The sequence below is a fragment of the Dendrobium catenatum genome, unplaced genomic scaffold (genome assembly GCF_001605985.2).
Source record: "Dendrobium catenatum unplaced genomic scaffold, ASM160598v2 fragScaff_scaffold_390, whole genome shotgun sequence".
NCBI classification, from domain to species: Eukaryota; Viridiplantae; Streptophyta; class Magnoliopsida; order Asparagales; family Orchidaceae; genus Dendrobium; species Dendrobium catenatum.
The window spans coordinates 4,221,183-4,241,529 of record NW_021318852.1 but is presented as its reverse complement, the minus strand read 5'-3'; the positions used below and the strand labels follow the sequence as shown (position 1 = coordinate 4,241,529).

The 20,347-nt window shown below is 34.6% G+C and overlaps 2 protein-coding genes across 5 annotated transcripts in view; both read right to left on the bottom strand.

Annotated features, from left to right (window-relative positions):
• Positions 1-5,089: 5,089 nt before the first annotated feature.
• On the bottom strand, positions 5,090-9,828 carry LOC110107814 (phosphatidylinositol N-acetylglucosaminyltransferase subunit C). 2 transcript variants are annotated; one of them, XM_020838214.2, is made up of 3 exons: positions 9,688-9,828; positions 6,574-7,264; positions 5,090-5,744 (listed from the first exon to the last, which is right to left on the bottom strand). In XM_020838214.2, the coding sequence occupies exons 2-3, from the start codon at positions 7,088-7,090 to the stop codon at positions 5,644-5,646; spliced, it is 618 nt and encodes a 205-aa protein (XP_020693873.1). In that variant the 5' UTR covers positions 7,091-7,264; positions 9,688-9,828; the 3' UTR covers positions 5,090-5,643. The 2 variants fall into 2 exon arrangements, with proteins under 2 accessions (XP_020693873.1, XP_020693872.1); XM_020838213.2 differs by lacking the exon at positions 5,090-5,744 and having other exon boundaries at positions 6,072-7,264.
• A 1,978-nt stretch (positions 9,829-11,806) lies between these two features.
• Positions 11,807-20,347, bottom strand: part of LOC110107782 (uncharacterized protein At3g06530) — an 88,976-nt gene continuing 80,435 nt past the window's right edge. For all 3 annotated transcript variants that reach the window (XM_020838159.2, XM_020838160.2, XM_020838161.2), the window contains exons 32-40: positions 18,430-18,525; positions 18,269-18,336; positions 17,832-18,189; positions 16,336-16,551; positions 15,487-16,152; positions 14,996-15,405; positions 13,214-13,472; positions 12,798-12,968; positions 11,807-12,488 (exon numbers count right to left, since the gene is read on the bottom strand). In XM_020838159.2, coding sequence (XP_020693818.1) covers positions 12,258-12,488; positions 12,798-12,968; positions 13,214-13,472; positions 14,996-15,405; positions 15,487-16,152; positions 16,336-16,551; positions 17,832-18,189; positions 18,269-18,336; positions 18,430-18,525 — 2,475 coding nt within the window. In that variant the 3' untranslated portion in view covers positions 11,807-12,257. The remainder of the gene's footprint in view (positions 12,489-12,797; positions 12,969-13,213; positions 13,473-14,995; positions 15,406-15,486; positions 16,153-16,335; positions 16,552-17,831; positions 18,190-18,268; positions 18,337-18,429; positions 18,526-20,347) is intronic.

The window sequence follows — 20,347 nt, the reverse complement described above, 5'->3', positions numbered from 1 at the left end:
ACTTTAATTTCTTGCATATTTATAACTACTCAATATTTATCATTACCGCAATCATATTTAAATGTAATATTTAAGCTATATAATTATAGGTGTCATTCAGAGTTTGCTCGTGCTTTGCAGATTCACTAGCTTACAAGACTTTGCTGCCTCATATTTTCTACAGTTGTTCTTGGCATATGTATACTCTCTTCAATTTCTTTTTAGTTTTAATTTTATATTTATACTAACGATGCTTCGTGTCTTGTGCAGGTTTCACACGAGCTGGATGTCACCTAGTTAGCCACTGCATGCGACCTCAACTCAGGTATACTCTCTTTGACAGCTTTCATTTTACTTTTACACTACTCATTTTATACATATATATTGATGCCTCATTATTTTGCGTAGGTCCCCATAGGAACAGGATACCAATTATAATACTGCTACATGAGGCTTTCACCCATGTAATTTTTTTTAGTTTGTGTAGTTTTTTTTCTTTCTTTAGTTGTTTACTGATATCCTTGTTTCCTTGCACAGGTTCAGGAGTAGGACACCAGTTTGTGAGCTACTATAAAAGACCTTAGTTCAAGTACACATTTCTTTTTATAGCTTTACATGCATTTGCATAATCTTTCTCCTGCATGCTAACATTTTTGATACTTAGTGCATATTCCAGAAGTGCATAGTGCTCAATCTTTGGAAGGATCAGAGCGGAGCTGTCAACTTCATCTTTATGCATATATTTAGAAGACATATTTTAGTCCTCTAGGAAAGATATTGTACCTTTTCTGTTAATTGATGCAAGCTTAAAAAAAAAATATAAATTATAAACTTATATATAAATTCTAAATTAATTAATAAAATAAAACAATTTTATAAATTTAACAGTTTATGAGTTCTGCTTTTAATACTCTTGTGACTTCTGTGGTTGTTGTTCTCACAGCTTTAGACCCTCGTTGGAGTTAGCAGTTGCGCTCTTTTCCCAGCATTGGGTTGAGTATTGAGGTTTTGATTCCTTCTGTTATGTGCTTTATACAACAGACATCGGTGAAGGATTGCCTAATTTGTTATTACCAACTTGTTAGGATATTTACGTGCATTCTGCCTTTTGGTTCTTATTTTTATGGGCTTGATGAAGGAGTATATGCCAGTGACCTAAACCCGTTAGGTTGATATCAACTCAGTGGCAATAGGTCATCGGTTCAAAGTTTTGTGTGTAACAGACTTGTTGATGACATAATCCTCTTAGTTCAGCCTTAGGCTTAAATAATTTCTTCGATTCTTTGCTTTATTTTTTAACGGACTTGCTAAAGAAGGATTCATTCGATCATCATTTTATGCTTTACAAATTGTTGAAGGATTTGCAGGTTTTGGGTTTAGTGGGTAATACAAAATGTAGATAATTCCTTGACCCTTAACCAGTCGAGAAGATTTCAATCTAAGTTACTTGAACTTATCAAATTGGGTGAGCTATGATTTAACAACTTGTTCTCTGACTGCTGAAATGAGGGTTCATCTACTACGGCCTTTCTTATAGCTTATTGAATAGACAAAGCTGCTAGCGACTCGGTCATATCTGGACTTGTTGAGTATCATATGCCCGTTTATCATATGCCCGTTCAGACTTAGACTTAGGTTGTGGAGAAATGCGCTCCCCAAGCTAGATTTGTTGAAGTTTACGGATTTGAATTCATCCTTCATGATTTGAGATATTAAATCTTACACGTATTCGATAGCTATTGATTGAGACTCATTTTGCCTACTATAACTATAACTTTAATTCTCCAGTCAATTAGGAGGATTTTATGGACTACGGCTACTTAAACTTAGTGAGTCAGATAGTGGTTATGCATAAGAATAGTTACATCTTATCATCAATGTTTTCTATTAGTAACTGCACGGCATATTCTTCTTCCAACTGATACTCATATTTCATGCTCAAATTGCGTCAGCGCATTATGTATCTAGACACTGACTCGTCCCTTTTTCTCTTATTTAAGGCGAGGTCAGTGATGATTATCTTCTCGGTTATGCTGATGAACCTCTTCACGAACATTACTTCTAACTTCGTGAAGTCTTCACAAAGTCATTTGAAAATTCAACGTACCATTCGAATGCAAGCGCCATTAAACTGCTAATAAATTGTCGAAAGAGTAATGCATCATTGCCTCTTTTATTTCTGCAGGTGGCTTTGAATTGTATCAAGTGATGCATGGGGTAGTTATTATCGTTGAAGGTATTAAATTTCGGGACAAAGTACCCTTTTGAGTATGGCACTTGATCATATTTCACGGAATACAGACGACCCTTGCCCACCAGCTTCTCCGCCTGATCGACTGCTATAATAGCCTTGATCTTTTCAGTGATTATTCCCTCGAGCTGCGCAGCCATCACGGGCTCGAAGGTACCAGCTATGATCTGCGGAGTGGGCTAATGGATGATGATATGCACCTCGTTGCCACCTTAAAGGATACCTCATACTCCCAAAACTTGAGGCATTTATCGATTTGGAGGATCCACAAGAGGATTAGGCATGAGACTGGCGACAGCAGTCCTCTGCATCATTGCCGTCATCTAGGGCATCATCCCAGTCATTTTATCGCTTAACTAAGAGATTTTCCTGTCCTTAGCCCTTATTTGTCGTCTCATCTGTCTTCGCATGTCTGCGAGTGTGAGATTTTTAGCATTTAGGGGGTTCTTTTCGACATGTTCTTCTTCTTCTGACAAGTGGCCACCTCTGACGGTGATGGACCCGATCTCACGATGGTGTCAGTGTATTTGCCTAGGCGGTGGCTGGAAATTGTCGCCATTTTCACTATCATCGTAATATGCCTCATCGTTGACATTGGCATGCCTCACCATGTAGACCACTTCAACTTTCATGGTATCCTCTTCATCCTCCTCTTCTTATACTCGGATCTCTGAGCAACGTCGCCACTGGATATCCGGTTCACTAAATGGTAGGAAGATTTCTTCGACCCACTGGATGCGATTGACGTTGATGTCTTTCTTGACTGGGTTAGAGCGACGAGATCCCCTCAAAGATTCCCTAGGATATCGATCGTCGGGCCGGGTGTTGTCATTATTGGCCTTCTTTTGAACTAACTTTTGAGATTGCTTGTTGGTGGTGGCAGATCACCGTGAAGTTGTACCGGATGTCACGCTCGTATCTGGTCTTTCTCTAGATATCTTCTCTTTTTGAGGCCTTGGCCTCCAAATTCGCTTGCCATTCCACCAGGACCTTTCGGTGGTGGATACCAGAACACTCGGTTCAGGTGTCACACCCTGATGCTCATTGGGTGGAGCTGGCTTGAATTTTCTCTAGTTTACCATGGGCGACAACTCGCATGGTGGGGTTTTCCTAGCCCGGATCAACAGCGGCCTTTGGAGCTTCTTTTTCATCAGTCATTTCTCTTTTGTGGCCTTTAGGACCATGTACACAAGAGCAGAGAGGGTTTTAGGTTCCTTCTTCTTCTGAGGGAATGGAGTTTCGCGTCGCTGATCCTAGAAAGATTTTTTTAACTCGTCGGAGTTGTTTCTTTTCACTCACCTTAAGTCGATAAAAAAATTCCAAGTGGGAACATTGACTTCGGGTTCTTGAGCAGGCATGTTTGATGGGTGCATAGGCAGCAGTTGATGCTGAACTCAGAGCTCATCATTCTTCTTTCTCCTTTACATTCTTGTGAGCCTTCCTTCAAATGAGGAGACCTCAACATTATGCTTTCCGGGTGCAGGTAACTCGGTTGACAGAGCAGTGGTGTTAGCAGTCACCACTGAGATTCTTCCACCAGCCACAACCCTTTTGGTAGCTGGGGCTACTGACTGTGATAACCTATGAGGATTCTCAGCAGTGGTGGCAGCTCGTGATGTTGGCAGATACATCAACCCACATAAAAATAAGGGTTAATAATCAGCGTCTGATACATCACCCCACACTTTCAAAATACAAAGACTACACATAACAAAATAAAATAATACAAGCAAGTAATTAAAATAAATTTAAAACCTTGCTTGATGGATTTTCAGTGAATTTATTGAATGTTGATTTTAGAATATTTAAAATTTTAATTCGTTAAATGATTATTTTAAAAAATTAAAAAAATTTAGCCTATGTTGATTTAGCTGCTACTATAACACTTAAATGACGAGTCAAAGATGGAAAGAGAAAACATCCTAGTGAAATCACCAGAAATATGTAGTCTGCTGTTGTTGATTGGAGTTTGGGCTGTTGTGGGCTTGTTGGGTAATAGTGTGGTGGAGATTAGGTTGTGGTTAAGAGAGGGGTCAGTCGAGTGAGGGTTGAAGCATGCTGCTAGCGGTTGTTGTGGTTGGAGCTGTTTGTGTGAGGATTGACGACTGTAGGAGGCGTGGAGGTCAGGTGATGTACGGGATGTTTGTAACTAGGTTGAGTTCTGTGAGGCGTTAACAAGAAAGATATCGAAGCTAATAAGGGGAGCTTCGACTGGATTGGGAAGGTAGGGAGGATGGAGGTCGGCTAGGCCTTGTTTGGTTGCTAGAAGCAAATCCGACGGCTCGGCAAGCTTGGAGGCGTGAGGGAGGTCGACGGGTTCAGCAAGCTATGGATTCGACAAGACCTTTGCGTGAGAAGAGGAAGAAGGCAAGCTATCCTCGCAGATGGGGTCGGAGTGGGTACAACATGCGTGCGAAGTCGATCGTGGCTTGCAAACAGTGATGGAAGATGGAGGGGTAGATTGTGGGGTGTGAAGATGCGGGCTGGTGTCTAGAGCTTCGACTATGTCCAGTGGAGGATTTGAATGGTTGTTGGAGTTTGGTGTGGATTCGTGCATGAAGTCCGACTTGGTAAAGGGAGATTGATTTGCTTGGAGATGATGGGTAGAGGAGGTCAGGTGTAGTGCGGGATTGGAAAGAAGGAAAACGAATGAAGCTTCGTTTCATTCTCATTTTAACGATGTAAATGAAGGCGCGATATTGCACGTGGGAGATGTACGATTGAATTCAGCGCCATTTGCAAGGAATGGGCCACAAGCTAGAGGGATTTTGAAAAAAGATTTGTACAGTTTGTGGCAGAGGTTTTTTTTTTTTAAGTGATTTCTTTTGAATATGTCTGTTAGAGGTTAAATTAACTGGTTGCAACTTGATTCTAATTGCAATTTTCTAGGTATTATAACAAGAGGAAAAACTATTAGAGTGTAAAACGCAATGTCAAGAGTAGTCTTGTAGCAATAATAGAATCAACTTTGGCCTTAATAGTAGAACGTTATTGGTTCATGGTTTGATCCTTCGTCGAAATATTATCGAGCTCATTTTAAGTCGAATAAGATAAGAACAATTCAAGGATTGCAATCATTTCTCAATGGTACTCAAGATTTTAGTACCAGTGCTAAGATTAAACACATAAAGGAAAGAAAAACAATGCAATAGTAGATAAAGCCGCAGCAAGATACTGCCCCACAAGCAATCAAGTTTGATAATAAAGATTGAGATGGTGGGATTTGACAACCATCAAAATGACCTTCAAAACTATTTGCACGAAAAAGTTTGAGTGCTTGTGAACCCCAAATGAGGTGGTTGTTTGGAGTTCATTGTGTAGTGATCATGGTTTTGATATTGGACGTCAAAAACTTCAAAGATTGGGCAATAATAATACCATGACATTGAGCTGAAGTGTTGCTGTCACCAGAATCAAAACATGATTTGATCTTGCAAAAAGGAGATAAGAATAAGACCATTGGGGGTGAGTCTCTGATACCACGAAGAAATTTTAACAAAACAAATACAGAAACCTGTAACAGAGAATAAAAAGAAAGAAGAAGATTAGAGAGCAGATGTTCGTTATATTCCATTGGCTTAAACAGTGCTGTATATTTAACAAAATTACAAAAGCATGTATTGCAATCAGTTATAAAAGCAGGAAATTTGAAGGCTGAGATTAGCAAGGCAGTTTCTGATAAATGTCCCAGATGAAGAACAGTGGGATAGCGGCCCCTATGTACTAGAGAAGTGCTGAGAGGTAGTGGCTGCTGTGTAGTGTAGTGCCGAGCAGTTTTTATTCAGTTTACCTAATTAACATGTACGTCTTAAATACAGTGAAAATATCAGCACAGCGCATATTAATTTGCAACAAGAGACACATATCCAAAACTTCAACATTGTAAACTATTCAATGTACAGCAATCGACAGGCATGATAATGTTATTACATGAAAACCTAAAGAAAGTCCTCCTTATTCTGTAATTTCAAAACAAAGCTTCGCTTCGTCCCAAGGACCATTAATCTCAAACTTATATTCCTGTATCTGAATAAGCCAATAAGGACAAACTATTGAAATGAACACAATAAGAGCTAATAAAAGAACAAAGAGCATCCGGTGCATAACAAATATGATGCTGAGTGTCATGGACATTAGTATGAAGGAAAACCACAGATGTAGCCAGAAAGAGTATTTTTTAATGCAGAAAGTCACCAAGGGGGCGAAAAGGAAGACCTGTAAGGAAAAGAGCATTAATGCAAAGACATGAAGCCTGGATGGGAGACGAGAGGCTATTAGAACTGAAGCTATAATAGATGCATTCAAGGAGATGTTGCTAGCTAAAGTTGGATTGTTCTTAGCACCTGGAGGTCTTATAGTGTAGCCAGAAAAGTCATGCAAGAAAAGATGGATCAGTAAAAGTGAAACTGAAAGTGCCCATATAGAATCAGAGCTTATAGACCGTGTAAGAGTGTGGTATACTGGTGCTAAGATGTACAGCCCACTAATGAAGAAGGAAATCTTCATAAGGTAATGCAAGAACAGATGAAAGGAAAGCTGGCTTGTTGTGAGCAAGATTATCAAGAAGCCTAAGCCAAGAAGGCCAGCATCCAATGAAAGGAGAGATATCTCATCAATCACGGAATGTAAGGTCTGTATCCAGACAATAACCACAAGAGCTGCAATGCAGAGATATTGAGATATGGAAACAGAATCCAACATCACTTTGAACAAATCCCTCTTCACAACATTAGCATTCATGACCATGCCTTCCAAGAATGAGTCATCAGTATAGTTATCATCATACCCTGGCTGCATCCCTCCGTAGGCAACTTTTCTCCATTTATGCTTACCGGAACTCTTCTTAGCTTCACTCTCCATGTATTTTTTATACTCTTTACAGCAGATTATTTGACTTAAGCAGCACCTTTCGTGCAGAGAAATTCATGTAAATCCTAAAGATCAAAGCTTCAACAAATTGTGCTTGTCCTTCAGAACTCTCCAAACATCTGGTCATGTTGTAGAGCACAGCCGATAGTCAAGACTTTTTATAACCTGAAAAAATAATGTAAAACTTGATACTAGCATTCATAGCAACGAACCAACTAACACTAAAAACTAATAAACAATTATTGCTTACACAACATCCTTTATAGTTTATAGCAAATATATGATGATCATCAAAGCCCGTTAGCTCCTCGTAATTGAGGTTTTGGTCACTAATATATATATATATATATATATATATATATATTTTGTGACAGAAAGGGATATATGGTTCACAACAAACTATTGTAAATACTAAATATATGAGTGTCTGTATCAAAATTTTTTGTTTTCCAACTAACAATTGTGTCAGATCATTTCTATGAGCTACAGTAGCACGCCTTCAAGATGGTATAAAACCAAATGAATCAGACGAAGTGGGTTAAAAATTTACATCAATTTGCTTCCGCATGTGCATGAAGCACATAATGCCAACAGGCTGGCAAGTTCAAGTACTTCTCCAATATAATTTGGAATCAAATTGTTGATAGTTAAAGACATTTGAAGCTACAGTGCTAATCCTAATAGAGGTTCATCATCTGAACAAAGATCAGCAAGCTCAGAAGGTGATCCGAAACCAAAAGGTTTTAAATAAGGATTGGAGATGATGACTCAATCTCATAAGTGATCCACGAATTTGACAATGTAACTTTATTTGTCGCCCAAACCTAAGCAGAATTTTGTGCAAGGTTTAAGTGAATCTCATATTTAATAGATAAAAGCGAATGTTGTATTGCACATAATTCCAACCAATGTTCCTCTAATTACTTTTCTCATCCATGTGTACTTTTATGTAGTCCAAAGCTGGTAGTAAATAGTTTTCCAAGGAGGTTTCTTATGACAGCAGCATATGTAGGGAGATCATTTAATTCTTTCTCATGGACATAAAAACAGAAAGCAAACCTGAGATTAAAATGATTCACCATGGGCAATTTTTAGGAGCCATTGTTACTAACGGAGCAGTATATGTCTAGTTATATTGTATATAAAATACGTACATATGTGCGAAGATTTACATATACATGTAAATTTGTACATATATTGAACCAATTCAAAGTTGCAAAGAACTAATTTTGACTAAATATCTAGTTAAAAAAAAAACATAATTTCAATTTCAAGTCAATTAAAATTAAAGTGGTCATGATCAAAATATGATGAAATTGAGTTATTGGCATTGATAGCGCATTTATTATGCACGTATAATTTAACAAGCCAAATAAATATGTGCATATTAGCTTTTTTCCCACTGCTTTATAACTATAATGTATGTATGTTTGATAAAAAAACTCTAAGTGGTTTGGTTTTTTAGTAAATTAGTTGTAGATACATGAGGTTTTCATTAGGCTTCATTTTGGTCCATGTTTTTAAAACACTAAAATTATAATTCTATTAATTTTTTAAATTTTATGAATGTCCCTCAATTAGTGTATGGTCTTCAATTTGGCACAATATGGCACAACATCGCTAACCAATTGTTGCTAGTTTCAGGCAGATGGTCCTCCATGTGATCTCTAACCAATTGTCATTATTTAGGCTAAGTGGTTGTTTGGTATCCTATTTTAGGCGGGATTTAAGAAATGTTTAGCTTAAATCTTGTCTAATAAACTTTTAAGGGGAGATTTTAAATCTTATTATTTTGATAAATGCCATTTAAGCCACGTTATTGATTAAAACTAGGATTTATTAAATACCACCATTTACTGGATGATTTAAGGAATTCAATTATTTCTCCTTCTCATAATTCTTGAATCCTAAAAAAAAAAGCAAATAATTTACCAAATTTAACAAGATTTAATGGTTTTAATGTCAAACAGTTTTCAGATTTTAATACTCTCAAATTTTACTAAATATGGAATTACAGGATTTACTAAATCCTAATTGTAGCCAAAAAACCCCTAAGGCTCCTTTAATAACGAACTTTAAGAAGGGGAGGAATAAATCAAGAAGAGAACATCCTCACAAGACTTCTCGTTTCATGAATACAATCCTAATTAAAAAAATATTTCTTTACAAACAATATCTTGATTAGGATAAGTTTACAACCCTTAGGGACTGTTTGGCAGCCCCTCAGAGGCTGTTTACTAGCAGGTTGAGCAGGATTTAAGCAAGATTTAACTTAAATCTTGCCAAACAGTAAATATAGAGAACTTATGTGCTACAAAATGTTAAATCCCGCTTCTTCCCACCTCTTATTTTGAATCCCAGATTTACTAAACCCGGTATTCGTCGGATAAAACTTAGCGGCTGTTTGAACACAGGATTTATGCAGGATTTGAGCAGGAGCGAAACGGGATTTAAGGATTATAAATCTCACGGAGAAATAAATCCCCCGTCCCCCTCTTTTTTCCGTAAATCCCGGATTTACTAAATCCGGGAGTTCCGCGGATAACGGAATGGCAGAAGAAGAGCGCGAAAGGGAGAAAGATGGCTACCTTCGCAACAAGTGAGCTCCCTCGTCGTCGTTACTTTCCATCCAACACAAGAACGGCGAACTGTCGTGACTTCCGATCCGACACGAAGGAACGTCGTCGAAGTAGGCTCGTGGGTTTGCTTTTCTTTCTCCTGCCATTCGTAATGGCAGCGAAAAAAAAACCGTGAAGTGTATTTAAATTAATTTATAATTAAATTAGATTTTAGTTATATTATTTTTAATGATTATTTAAAATTAATAATTAACTCCTAAATAATTAAAAATATAATCAAAAATTCAAAATTGGAATTTACTCGTGCAAACCACGAGCCTATAGCATAATTAGTAATTAAAATTTTATTAAAACAATATTTTAAAATTAATTGAATGTTAAATAAGAAAATAATTAGTAGTACAAATAATAAATAATTAATTATTTTAAATATTGTTTGTAAAAAATAATGATAAATTAATTAAGTTAACTTTTTTAAAACAATTATTAATAAAATACTTATTAAAATAACATCTAAATAAATAATTATAGTACTAAAATTAATTAAGCAGGATTTAATATTAGATATTAATGTAATAAAATACTTATTAAAATAAAATTTAAATAAATAATTAGATAATTAGTACTAAAATTAATTAATTCATTAATTTATAAATATTTAATTAAATAATTAGTAATGTAAGTAGTAATTAAATAATTATTTATTTGAACAATTATTTTAAAAATTAATTAAATATTTAAATAATTATCAATAAAATTAGTAATTGAATATTTATAAATAACATCTAAAATATAATTAGAGAATTGAATTATAATTAATATTAAATTATTAGTTAATTTATTATATATTTAAGTTCTCTTCTAATTATCTTATTTATAATTATAACTTAGTGATGGACATTAACTTGTTCAATAAGTAACATTTATTTAAAATACAAATTAAATTTGAATTTTTAATAAACTAATCATCTTAAATCCTGAATTTTTAATAAACTAATCGATCTGGTCGAATTCTTCCCTCAATGAGATTCTTTTCCTTCACACGTCGCTGGTCCCTTTTACTTCCCCTAACAACCTAGTTCCCACTAGTGACTTTCTAAGCTTGCTTTGTCGGAGTGGGTTTCGGACTTTCGGTTAATTTGGGAACGTTAAAAGTTGTTAATTTAATCACATATATGAGTTTTACTACGTAGAAAAATTAAAATTTTAAATATTAATTATTAAAGTTTTATGGATATTTTTACTTTATTTTATTATACCCCATAAATTATTTATTGAATATTTTCAGTCTAATTATCATGCATAAATACCAATAAAATTTTAATACTCTTAATTTTATCTTAAATTAATCTCTGATTAGTCTAATTAATGAAGATTAATCTTCTTAAAACATTTAAAATTATTTATACGAGTTTTTAAAATTTTAAGAAAAATTTAACTTTATTTAATACTTTAAATTATTCTCTTAATAATCTTAAGTATACTAATTATTGAAGTAGTTATTCCATTCCTATTTATTTAGCCATTTTCTAAATTATGATGATGATTATGATGATAATGATAATAATAATCATAAAATAAATTATTATTATTATTATTATTATTTAATCTAATTAATTGAAAAGATATTTAATCTAATTAATCTAAAGCAAACCCACCACCTCTTGGTTTACAACCATTCTCACACACTCTCCTCCAACACAAATCCTCTCATATTTTGTTCACCTTTTGGCCCTTTATTTTCTCATCAAATGGCACCTCGCAACAAGCAGTAGCGACCAACCATATCCTCACCCGTATCTTCATTAATTAAGCGTTAGACATTCAAGTTCCTCTCAACTTTCGACCAATCACCTCTCAATTCAAAGAAATTATCTAAACATCATCAAAAGCAGTATCCATCTTCTTTGTCGGTCAGTTCTATGCTGAAAATTTCAGAGACGACTCGGTAAAAAGTTTTATTTGCTTTAAACCCTAGAATCTGTGAACTAGTCGCAATTTTATTTTAAAAAGAGCACCAACTAAAATAGCCAGCCAAAATAGTCGGGCCGAATCTTCGGGTCGCACAGTTAGTAGAAATATCCACGCAGCAGCAAAAAAATTTAATTCCAAAAATACAATACCCTCATATAAAAAATATATTGTTTTTTTATATAAAATGTACAAAAAAAGTAGTTCAAAATTTTTAATCATAAATAAAATAACACAAAAAAAAGCATTTAAGTTAAAAAAACATGTATAATAAATGGTATTTTTAATGAAGGCCACGTACAAAATTCAAGCTCGACAATCATAGCAATAGCCATGTTGAAAAACAACAAGAGTGCTATAATTGGCGAGAGACTTCTACCAAAAATGATCCCAAGCATTTGGATATCCAACCAAAAACTTCTCCAAATTACTTGCACTTCGTGGTGATTGATTTGATAAATACCACCAGCGCCTCAGGTCAAGTGATTCTCTACTGAACACCAATTCCCACATGGTTAGTTTCAATTAGCTGCAGCTGTCAGCATCTTCATGCAGGTGAAATAAATGGCAGGCACCAAAAACCTCCCCCAGCAAATCAATGAAAACTATCACAGATATTGCTTCAGGCTTTCACCGCTAAGGACCTCCATCTCCTTGAGAATATCCTGTGCCAGTGTTTTCACAGGAAGCTCGACATCTTCAAGTAGTTCACCCAAGAAAGGAATTGTCTCAGGTAGGAAAACTAGATACTCCTCTCTCAAGTGTTCCAGTAAGTATTTAATCACCCTTAGACTGAGAATCTTTGGCCGGACCTTCTCATTCCTTGTCTGCATCAGCACCTGTATAAACAGGAATTCTACTTCAAGTCTCCACTGATAGCAAGCAGATTTTGAATGCATTAAAAAAAAAACATAAATTGTAAAATTAACACATTGATTCCAATAGTTATACTCCCAAAAACGCATCACCGCGAGGTTGATGACTGGGGCAGCATAGGACTAAGGCTTCGTTTGGGACGGCTTTTCTATTACTGCTTACAGCGGCTTTATAATACAAATTTTTTAATTTTTGTATTAGAAAGCTGCTTTAAGAAGCAGAAAGAAAGTTGTCCCAAACAAAACCTGAAAAGAGAAGGGATGCAGCTGTACCTCATGGTTAAGTGGCTTCCATAGAACATCAGATTTTGCTGTAACAGCCATTTGTCCCAAACATAAGACCAAGTATTCATTAACGTCCTCCACAGTGGGCAAATCAGCATAATCATTCAATGTGGCTGGTGGTTCCACAATAAGCTGAGAAATAATGGGTTTCAATAGAACCTGCAAAAGGTTATTTAACCCGTAAATATAATGAGAAATGCAACAAATGCATAAATGTGATATGCATAAGTTGCTAGTACAGACTAATAATCACATTTAATTGAAGTTGTCAATCAAATAGCACATTGCAGGGGATTTCAGTGAGGAAACATCGAGCTCATATAGGACTTCCTCTTTGCCTAGAATCGTTGATGATCTTATTAAAATCTAGTAAAAGCAATACTTCTAAAAGTTTAAGAAACTACCTGGAAGTTTGAGGTATCCAGAAATTTAGTCTCTGTTGTATCATAAAGGAAACAATGATAAAGGGCCTTCAAAATAAGAGCTCTCAAATGCCACAACTTTGTAGCCGAGACAACTTTAGAATTTACGCTACTGCATGAATCTTGGATCTTAGCCTTTTTTCTCTTTTGAGTTGGAGAATTTGAATCTACCACCTCATCTTCAGTTAGATAACGGGTGGAACTACCAAGCAAATACTTGAAGTAAGGTACAAAGAGAGATCTGCATTTAGATTAGCAATTGTTGACAAGTCAAATCAGAAAATAAATCCCTCTATGCGGACAAGGAAAAATAAATGCCTCAAGTGCTATATTTTGAAATTTCCAAAAAATGCAAGTTGGTAATTTCATCGTCTTATTAAATTTAACGATATTAAAAATCTAGAACAGAAACATTTATCAGCTAAGGCGAAAGTAAAAACTTAAGACTACCTCAGTGATTCCAATGATATTATATTACTAATGTACTACATGAGTTCATTCCATAACCTATACTGTACTACTGTATACCGGGCAATCTCCTAAGAAGCAGAATAGTACGGCATTGCCAAGCCAGTAAGTCAAGATACCATGCTGAGCTGTAATGCTAGGAGAATTAACTGAATTGTAATTACCATTATAATGATGAGCAAAGTGGTAGCATCTAAGCCAGCAAGAAAAAAAAATTAAAGAATGGTGTAGGCCAGTTGGACAAGAGAAGAATGATAAGCAATATGAGATAAAAAGGCAATATCATAACTACCATACAGCAAAAAGAATTTTTAAAGAAATTCAACAATGTTTGTTCTCTGCAGTGCAACTAAATAACCAGTTCCAATAGTATGTGACTCAATGTGAAGAGACCATAGCTTCAAATACCAATTCTCACAACCCCATCAAAAACAGAAAAAATTCTTTGCAAAATGTGAGTTCGATTTAAGAATAACTTGAAAAAGAACATTAATAAAAAGACAGTACACAGCATATCCGAAAAAAAGAATAAATATTACAGTTTAAAAAAACTCTCATATCTTCATCATGGAAGCAATAAATAAAATATTTAGAAGTAGATGCATAGAACTATAGCATATGGCATAATAAGAACAATCTACAGAAATAACATAGCAAACATGCGTAAAGATCACGTACAAGTAATTTAAGTGCTTGTATTACATGTAAAAAAAGATCTAATTTACTCAGTGGAATAGCTGACTTGCTCATAATATTAATAATACCATAACAAAATAGAATAAAATCAAGCTAAGAGAATTGAAGTTCTATTTTAACGAACTTCCTCATTACGTGTACTGAAGAAGTAGATATGATTTGAATCATGTTATGCGACATTATTAGGTATGGATTGGCACTCCAATGTTTCTAGTAGAAACAAATGATGTCAAGTAAAGAAGGAAATAAAACATGAAGAGCTAAACAGGGGTGAGGGATTAGGACAGGTGGGAAACCAAAATAAGGTGATGAAACCTACTTACAAAAATATTTAACTCAACTAGGAGTACAAAGCCAGTTTCAAGAATAACATCACCAAGACGACCCTAATTAGAATGAAAACAAATCTTAAAACTTAGGCTAATGTTAATGAGAAGCTTAACAAACCTTTTTCCTTAAAAAACATTATTTTAAATGCTTCAAGAATTTTACATAACTGCATGCATAGAAGTTTTTTCAAAATCTTGACGGATTGAACTATAGCTATTGTTTTGAAAAGTTCTTATAAATGAACAAGAACTATCTTTATAAACGAGTTACCTGTGCTGTTGAATAAGTTTATTCACCAAACTATAGAAGGAAATAGATCGGTCTAAGCTCGTGCTTTTAGTTGATTGGTTTTCTTCCAGTTCTGACTCTGCCCACTCTAGACTGTGAAGGAACAATGGTTTAAACATAGTCTCTGTTAGTTTCATCGTCAGAACAACCATGGCGTGGATAACACTTTGCTCCACCACGTTAATGTCCTTAACAGACTCTGGGACTTGATGGCGAATATTAAGTGAAGCTAAACATTGCTCATATATTCTCACATGATAATAGCTAATAGAAGGCCTATCCATTCCACCAATTATGTTGGCCAGCATTTCAAAAACCAAAGATAAGCTGGATTCTCCACATCTTATTGCAGTTTTAATAATTTTTAGTAAAGGTGGAAGTACAAGGCGAGCCTACAAAGGTTAAATTTCTGTTAGAAAAAACAAAATTGAAATATAATGATGTGACAGAGGTACAACACTAGGAGTGCATACAGGAATTTTTTCAGTTAGAAGTTTTCGCACAGCAACGGCTTTTAGCTTCAACTTAACATCTAGATCTGAAACAAACTCCGGATGAAGTATGATAACGTCTAAGATTTCATCCAGATACGGATTTAGAAATGAATTAAGATGTGTTATAACTGCCTCCAATGCGGAAAGAATTGACAGAAAAACAGGCACTTTATGACTTTCAATTCCATTTTCACCCTGTTTAGATTGAATTTGAGGACATCTGGAAACTTCATGAGCTTTTTTGAAAATATGTGTCATAATGCAAGGAAGTTGTTTAAGAGCTTGAGAACCAAGTACACCAACTAATGCTGCCGTGCTACGAATACAAGCAGAAGAAAGAGCCAAATCGGAAGAATTGATTTCCTCAATGACACATTGAAGGCAAGTACCAAAAATTGGATCATCACAAGGCAACTCCTTTGCCAGAGTTTCAATAGAGGATATAGCAGCCAATTTCACTGGAATCTGTGCTGAAGCTCTCGAGACTAGGTGATTAATTTTAGAGCAGAGTTCAATGAAAGATGGCACAACATGAGCAGTAACTGGAATTGCAAAAACAGTAGTTTTCCTCTTTTTGTTTGCCCTCTCCATGTCCTTTTGACCAGGTACTTGATCTTTAATAGATTCACATAACAAACCAAGCGTCTGTATATTATATGGAAAAAAAAGAGTCAGATATGTTCAAGCACAACCATAAATATGTGACAAAAACCACGTGTTAAATTTTGTAAGAAGCAGTTTATTTAACATTAAAATTTTATGAATAAACGAAACTGAAAGTAAGAATAAAAGAGAAAAGGGTTTATAAGATGGTATGACGCTGATTACCTTTTTTATTACTTTCCAATCATCACTACCCAGCAATTGGGCAATACATTTAAAGAAAGTATCAGGATTCATCCACTTTCTTAAGGTCTTAAGAATTTGGCTGATGCACTTCCTTATTTCCTTCAAAGCTCCTTTAGAAAAGCCAAGTTCTTTGCACCTTACACCAAGAAGTTGCAAGTGTAACACAACCTGCTCCATAAGTGCCCCGAGTGTATCCTGTCAAAATATCACAAATAAATGCATTACGAAAGCGTGACAGGTTTAAGACTTTTGAAGCATATTGATAGAAATTACTAAAACAAAAGTTGCATGAGAGAGTCTCATTTTTAACAAAACAAACATTTGACCAGTTAAAATATCCAATGGCGCAAAAAGAAATGGGTCTCATTACAAATTCAAGAGCGACGCAAGGTCTGGATAATCATCTGAAACACAAATTGTTTGACATCAATAAAATTAGAGTTTGGATGTGAATCTCTTATTCCTTAACTCTATGGGAATGTTAAAATCGTTGATCAATTGCAAAACATGAAAGTTGCTCTCATCATTCTTTCATCATTTCGTGATTATTAAAAGTGAAATTGGTTATTTCCAAATCGAGTTTATATTGCCTTTTTTGGTACACATGATATCATAATTGATTGTGAATATTTGATGATCCCCATTTCTTAAGGTTTTAGTGAAAATTTGCTTGGAATGAAAGCAAAATTAAGTTCGAAGAATTATGAAATTCAAAGTTCTGTGTGCAAAAAATTTATTAATTTGCACCTTCGACCGTAATCAGCTTGCATATCAGATTAATCTGCATTATCAAGTACTTATTATCTTATTAATCAAATATTTATACTCCATTAATCATGGAAAACTCTCCCCAAAAAGTATTCACATTTATGTAAGAAAAATTAAAACCTTAACACTATCCTCAGACTAATTGATAATTATACAGTCAAATATGAGTAATACAGGAATAAATTATACATAACTTTCTTCTAACTTAAATATTCAGGCTAAACATGCTCATTTGCTACTAATTACTAGTAATTGTTATGAAACCCAAAATTAAGCTAAATTAATTTAGTTGGGTTGACTAAAACTAAGGTATGTAAATAAACCATAAAGTTGAGTAAATTCAAGCAAAATAAATGTTCTCAATTAGGCTGTAACTGTACTTACATTATGTGAATAGAATAAAATATAAAGCAACTTCATTAACTTTACTTGAAAATCAAACATAAAAAAATAACATTGCATGTAAATATTTTACAACAACTTTCACTTAAACTAAACAGGTAAATTCAACTTTAATCCGCAAACTGCTGGGCTTCGAGAACTTGCATTTTATAAAATCTTATAAAAAAAAACTGCTAAACACGTAGAAAACAATGTTAGTAACTTCATACATACATTTGTGTATATAGAAATTTACCTTCCGAGATCTTCTCAATATATATTCAGAAATATGATACAAATAATACAAAATTAAGTTAAAGGTGTACCTGAATATAAGCTGCATCTATCCCAGAATCAAGCTCAAAAACAAACTCAGTATCTCTTAATTTCCCAAGGATAAATTGCAACGCCAAAAATAGTTCAGGGAAGAATTCTTGCTGTTTGCTGCTATATTCTATCTCTTGCAACAGCTTTACTAGAGAAGGAAGCCATATTTTGCTAGAATACTGATTGCATAGCTGTAATACAAACGTGTATTCCCATTCCTTAAAAATCATTGATGATGGAGATAATAATTCAAGAAAATCTGTTTCAGAACATGACCAGGTTATATGAAGGCGTAGAATCAATGAATGGAAAAGATGATAATATAGTATGCCCAAGCTATCCTTCTCTCCCAAAGTCCTAAAAACAAACCATAGAAGAATTAACTTTAAGCAACATAAACAACATAGTGCCCCAACAACAAAGAATTTACAATCACCTGACAAGAAACACAATGACAGCCATCCGTCGGTTCTCAGTAATATCTGGCAAACCTTTTATAAAAATCTGGAGAGTGCAATTACAATTCATACACAAAATTAGATTTAGTTTATCAATCTATGGATAGAAAAATTTTAAAGAATATGTGAAGTTCAAAACCTGGAACAACTTTCCAACACTGCTTGTCTTGGCTAACCAACATGGGACAAGCACTAGTATCAGATTCTCCAAAACTTGTTGTGAGTGATAGTCACTCTGAAAGCAACACAGATAGAGATTCATAAGTGATAAGTGGTATTATGAAAAAAAGCAACAAGAAGATAAAATAATAGGCATTTATAACTTTTACCTTCTAAACACAATCAATTGGGCATAGAAGTTTGACGTATCTGACTCATTGATTTGAGAGTAGAAAAATAGTCTCATCCTCTTAGAAAGATGCCATTTTAATCTTTGAATTAACAAATCAAAATCAAGATGGCTGACCATCATTTCCACCATCAAAACAAAGGACCGAATTATTAAATCCTATAATTAGTAACTAAGTTCTCCAAAAAAAAAGGATTTTATATGGCATCCATAGTTGTTATCTATGTTTTGATCAAACCAAAATCATCAATAAATCTTGCAAATTTTGATTATTAGCTTTTTTAAAAATGTTATAAGAATACCAATCATGTTGGTTTACATTTTGAAGCCTATTTCAATAGTTGATTATTAGCTATATATATATATATATATATATATATATATATTATCATTCACCCTAACTGCCCATCCCTTTGCTAGAATAAGTCACCACACTCATGCACCTCACCCTTATTGCTCCATACCACTTCGCACATAAGAAACTCGTCATTGTTGCCATCTTCCACAAGCTTTTAATATGCCGCATGCACTTGCGTGTAATCAAGCAAGCTCACAGCTGCTTGTGTGTATCGCAATTCCTGATGGCTCCAAGTGGCCATCTAGGGCTATTCCCTCACAAATATCAGCTCTCCGCTCCAAGCGACTTTCTTCCCGGCACTAGATCATTGCTACTCATTTCAATGCCACTAGTAGGCAAGACTCACCTTGACTCTCTCTCTCCTCAATCATAATTATATCTCATTCACCACAATCATTGGATGCTCCTGACATCAATGTTTCCTACTCCACTGTCGTCGCCTCACGTACTGATAGCTCCAACTATATCGGAGGCTTATTTCCTTCTACTGCTCACGATTTCATTCTTTTGCAAAAGTAATGGGTGTATCATCAAATATGGGATTGCATCCCTCTCTTTCGGCCCGCTTTCTTTTTTAATTTATCAAAAATTGGCTCCACTAATTAACTTTTATTAAGATTTTGATACTATTGTGCCTGCTACTGCTAGTCATAAGAAAATGATTTATACATCTTTTGCACGCAAGACATTGTTTTGCCCATTCTCAAAGTTTCCCATTTCACTCCTATTAATGAAGACATGGATGACTATGATACTCTATAATCAAATGATTCTGATGGGAGCATTATAAGCAATGACGTTCAGGTGGATAGGATATTTCAAATCTTATTTGACAGAAGGGGCTATAATTTTTTTTTTTTTTTAAATGTCCCACTCTTGTTGTCACTGGTGGGCTTCAAGCAAAGGCGATTAAAATGAGTTATTTTTCTCCTTTGTTGCTTTCCAATATTGTTGGATGGTTTCTTGCCATACGTACTTGATCCTTCGTATTTTTCATTTTGCTCTGACAATTATTGATAATTGCCTTTATTGCACTTTATATATATATATCAAATTAAACTATCGAGCTAAACAATATTAGAATAGGTGGTATTCATGTTTGACTTGTCAAGCAAATGCAATTGTAAATATAAACTAAATTCGAACAAAATTACATTTCTGGTTATAGATCAAACAAAACAGAGCTAATACAGTTGCAGATTCACAGAGACTTTCACTAAGAGCTGAGTAGCGACTTTTTTATATGAAGTTCACCATATTTATTATTCCATGAGCTATACTACAGTTGCAGATTCTACGAGAAATTAACCCTTACTATATCGTTAAAGGTTGAAAATCAAGATTATAAAA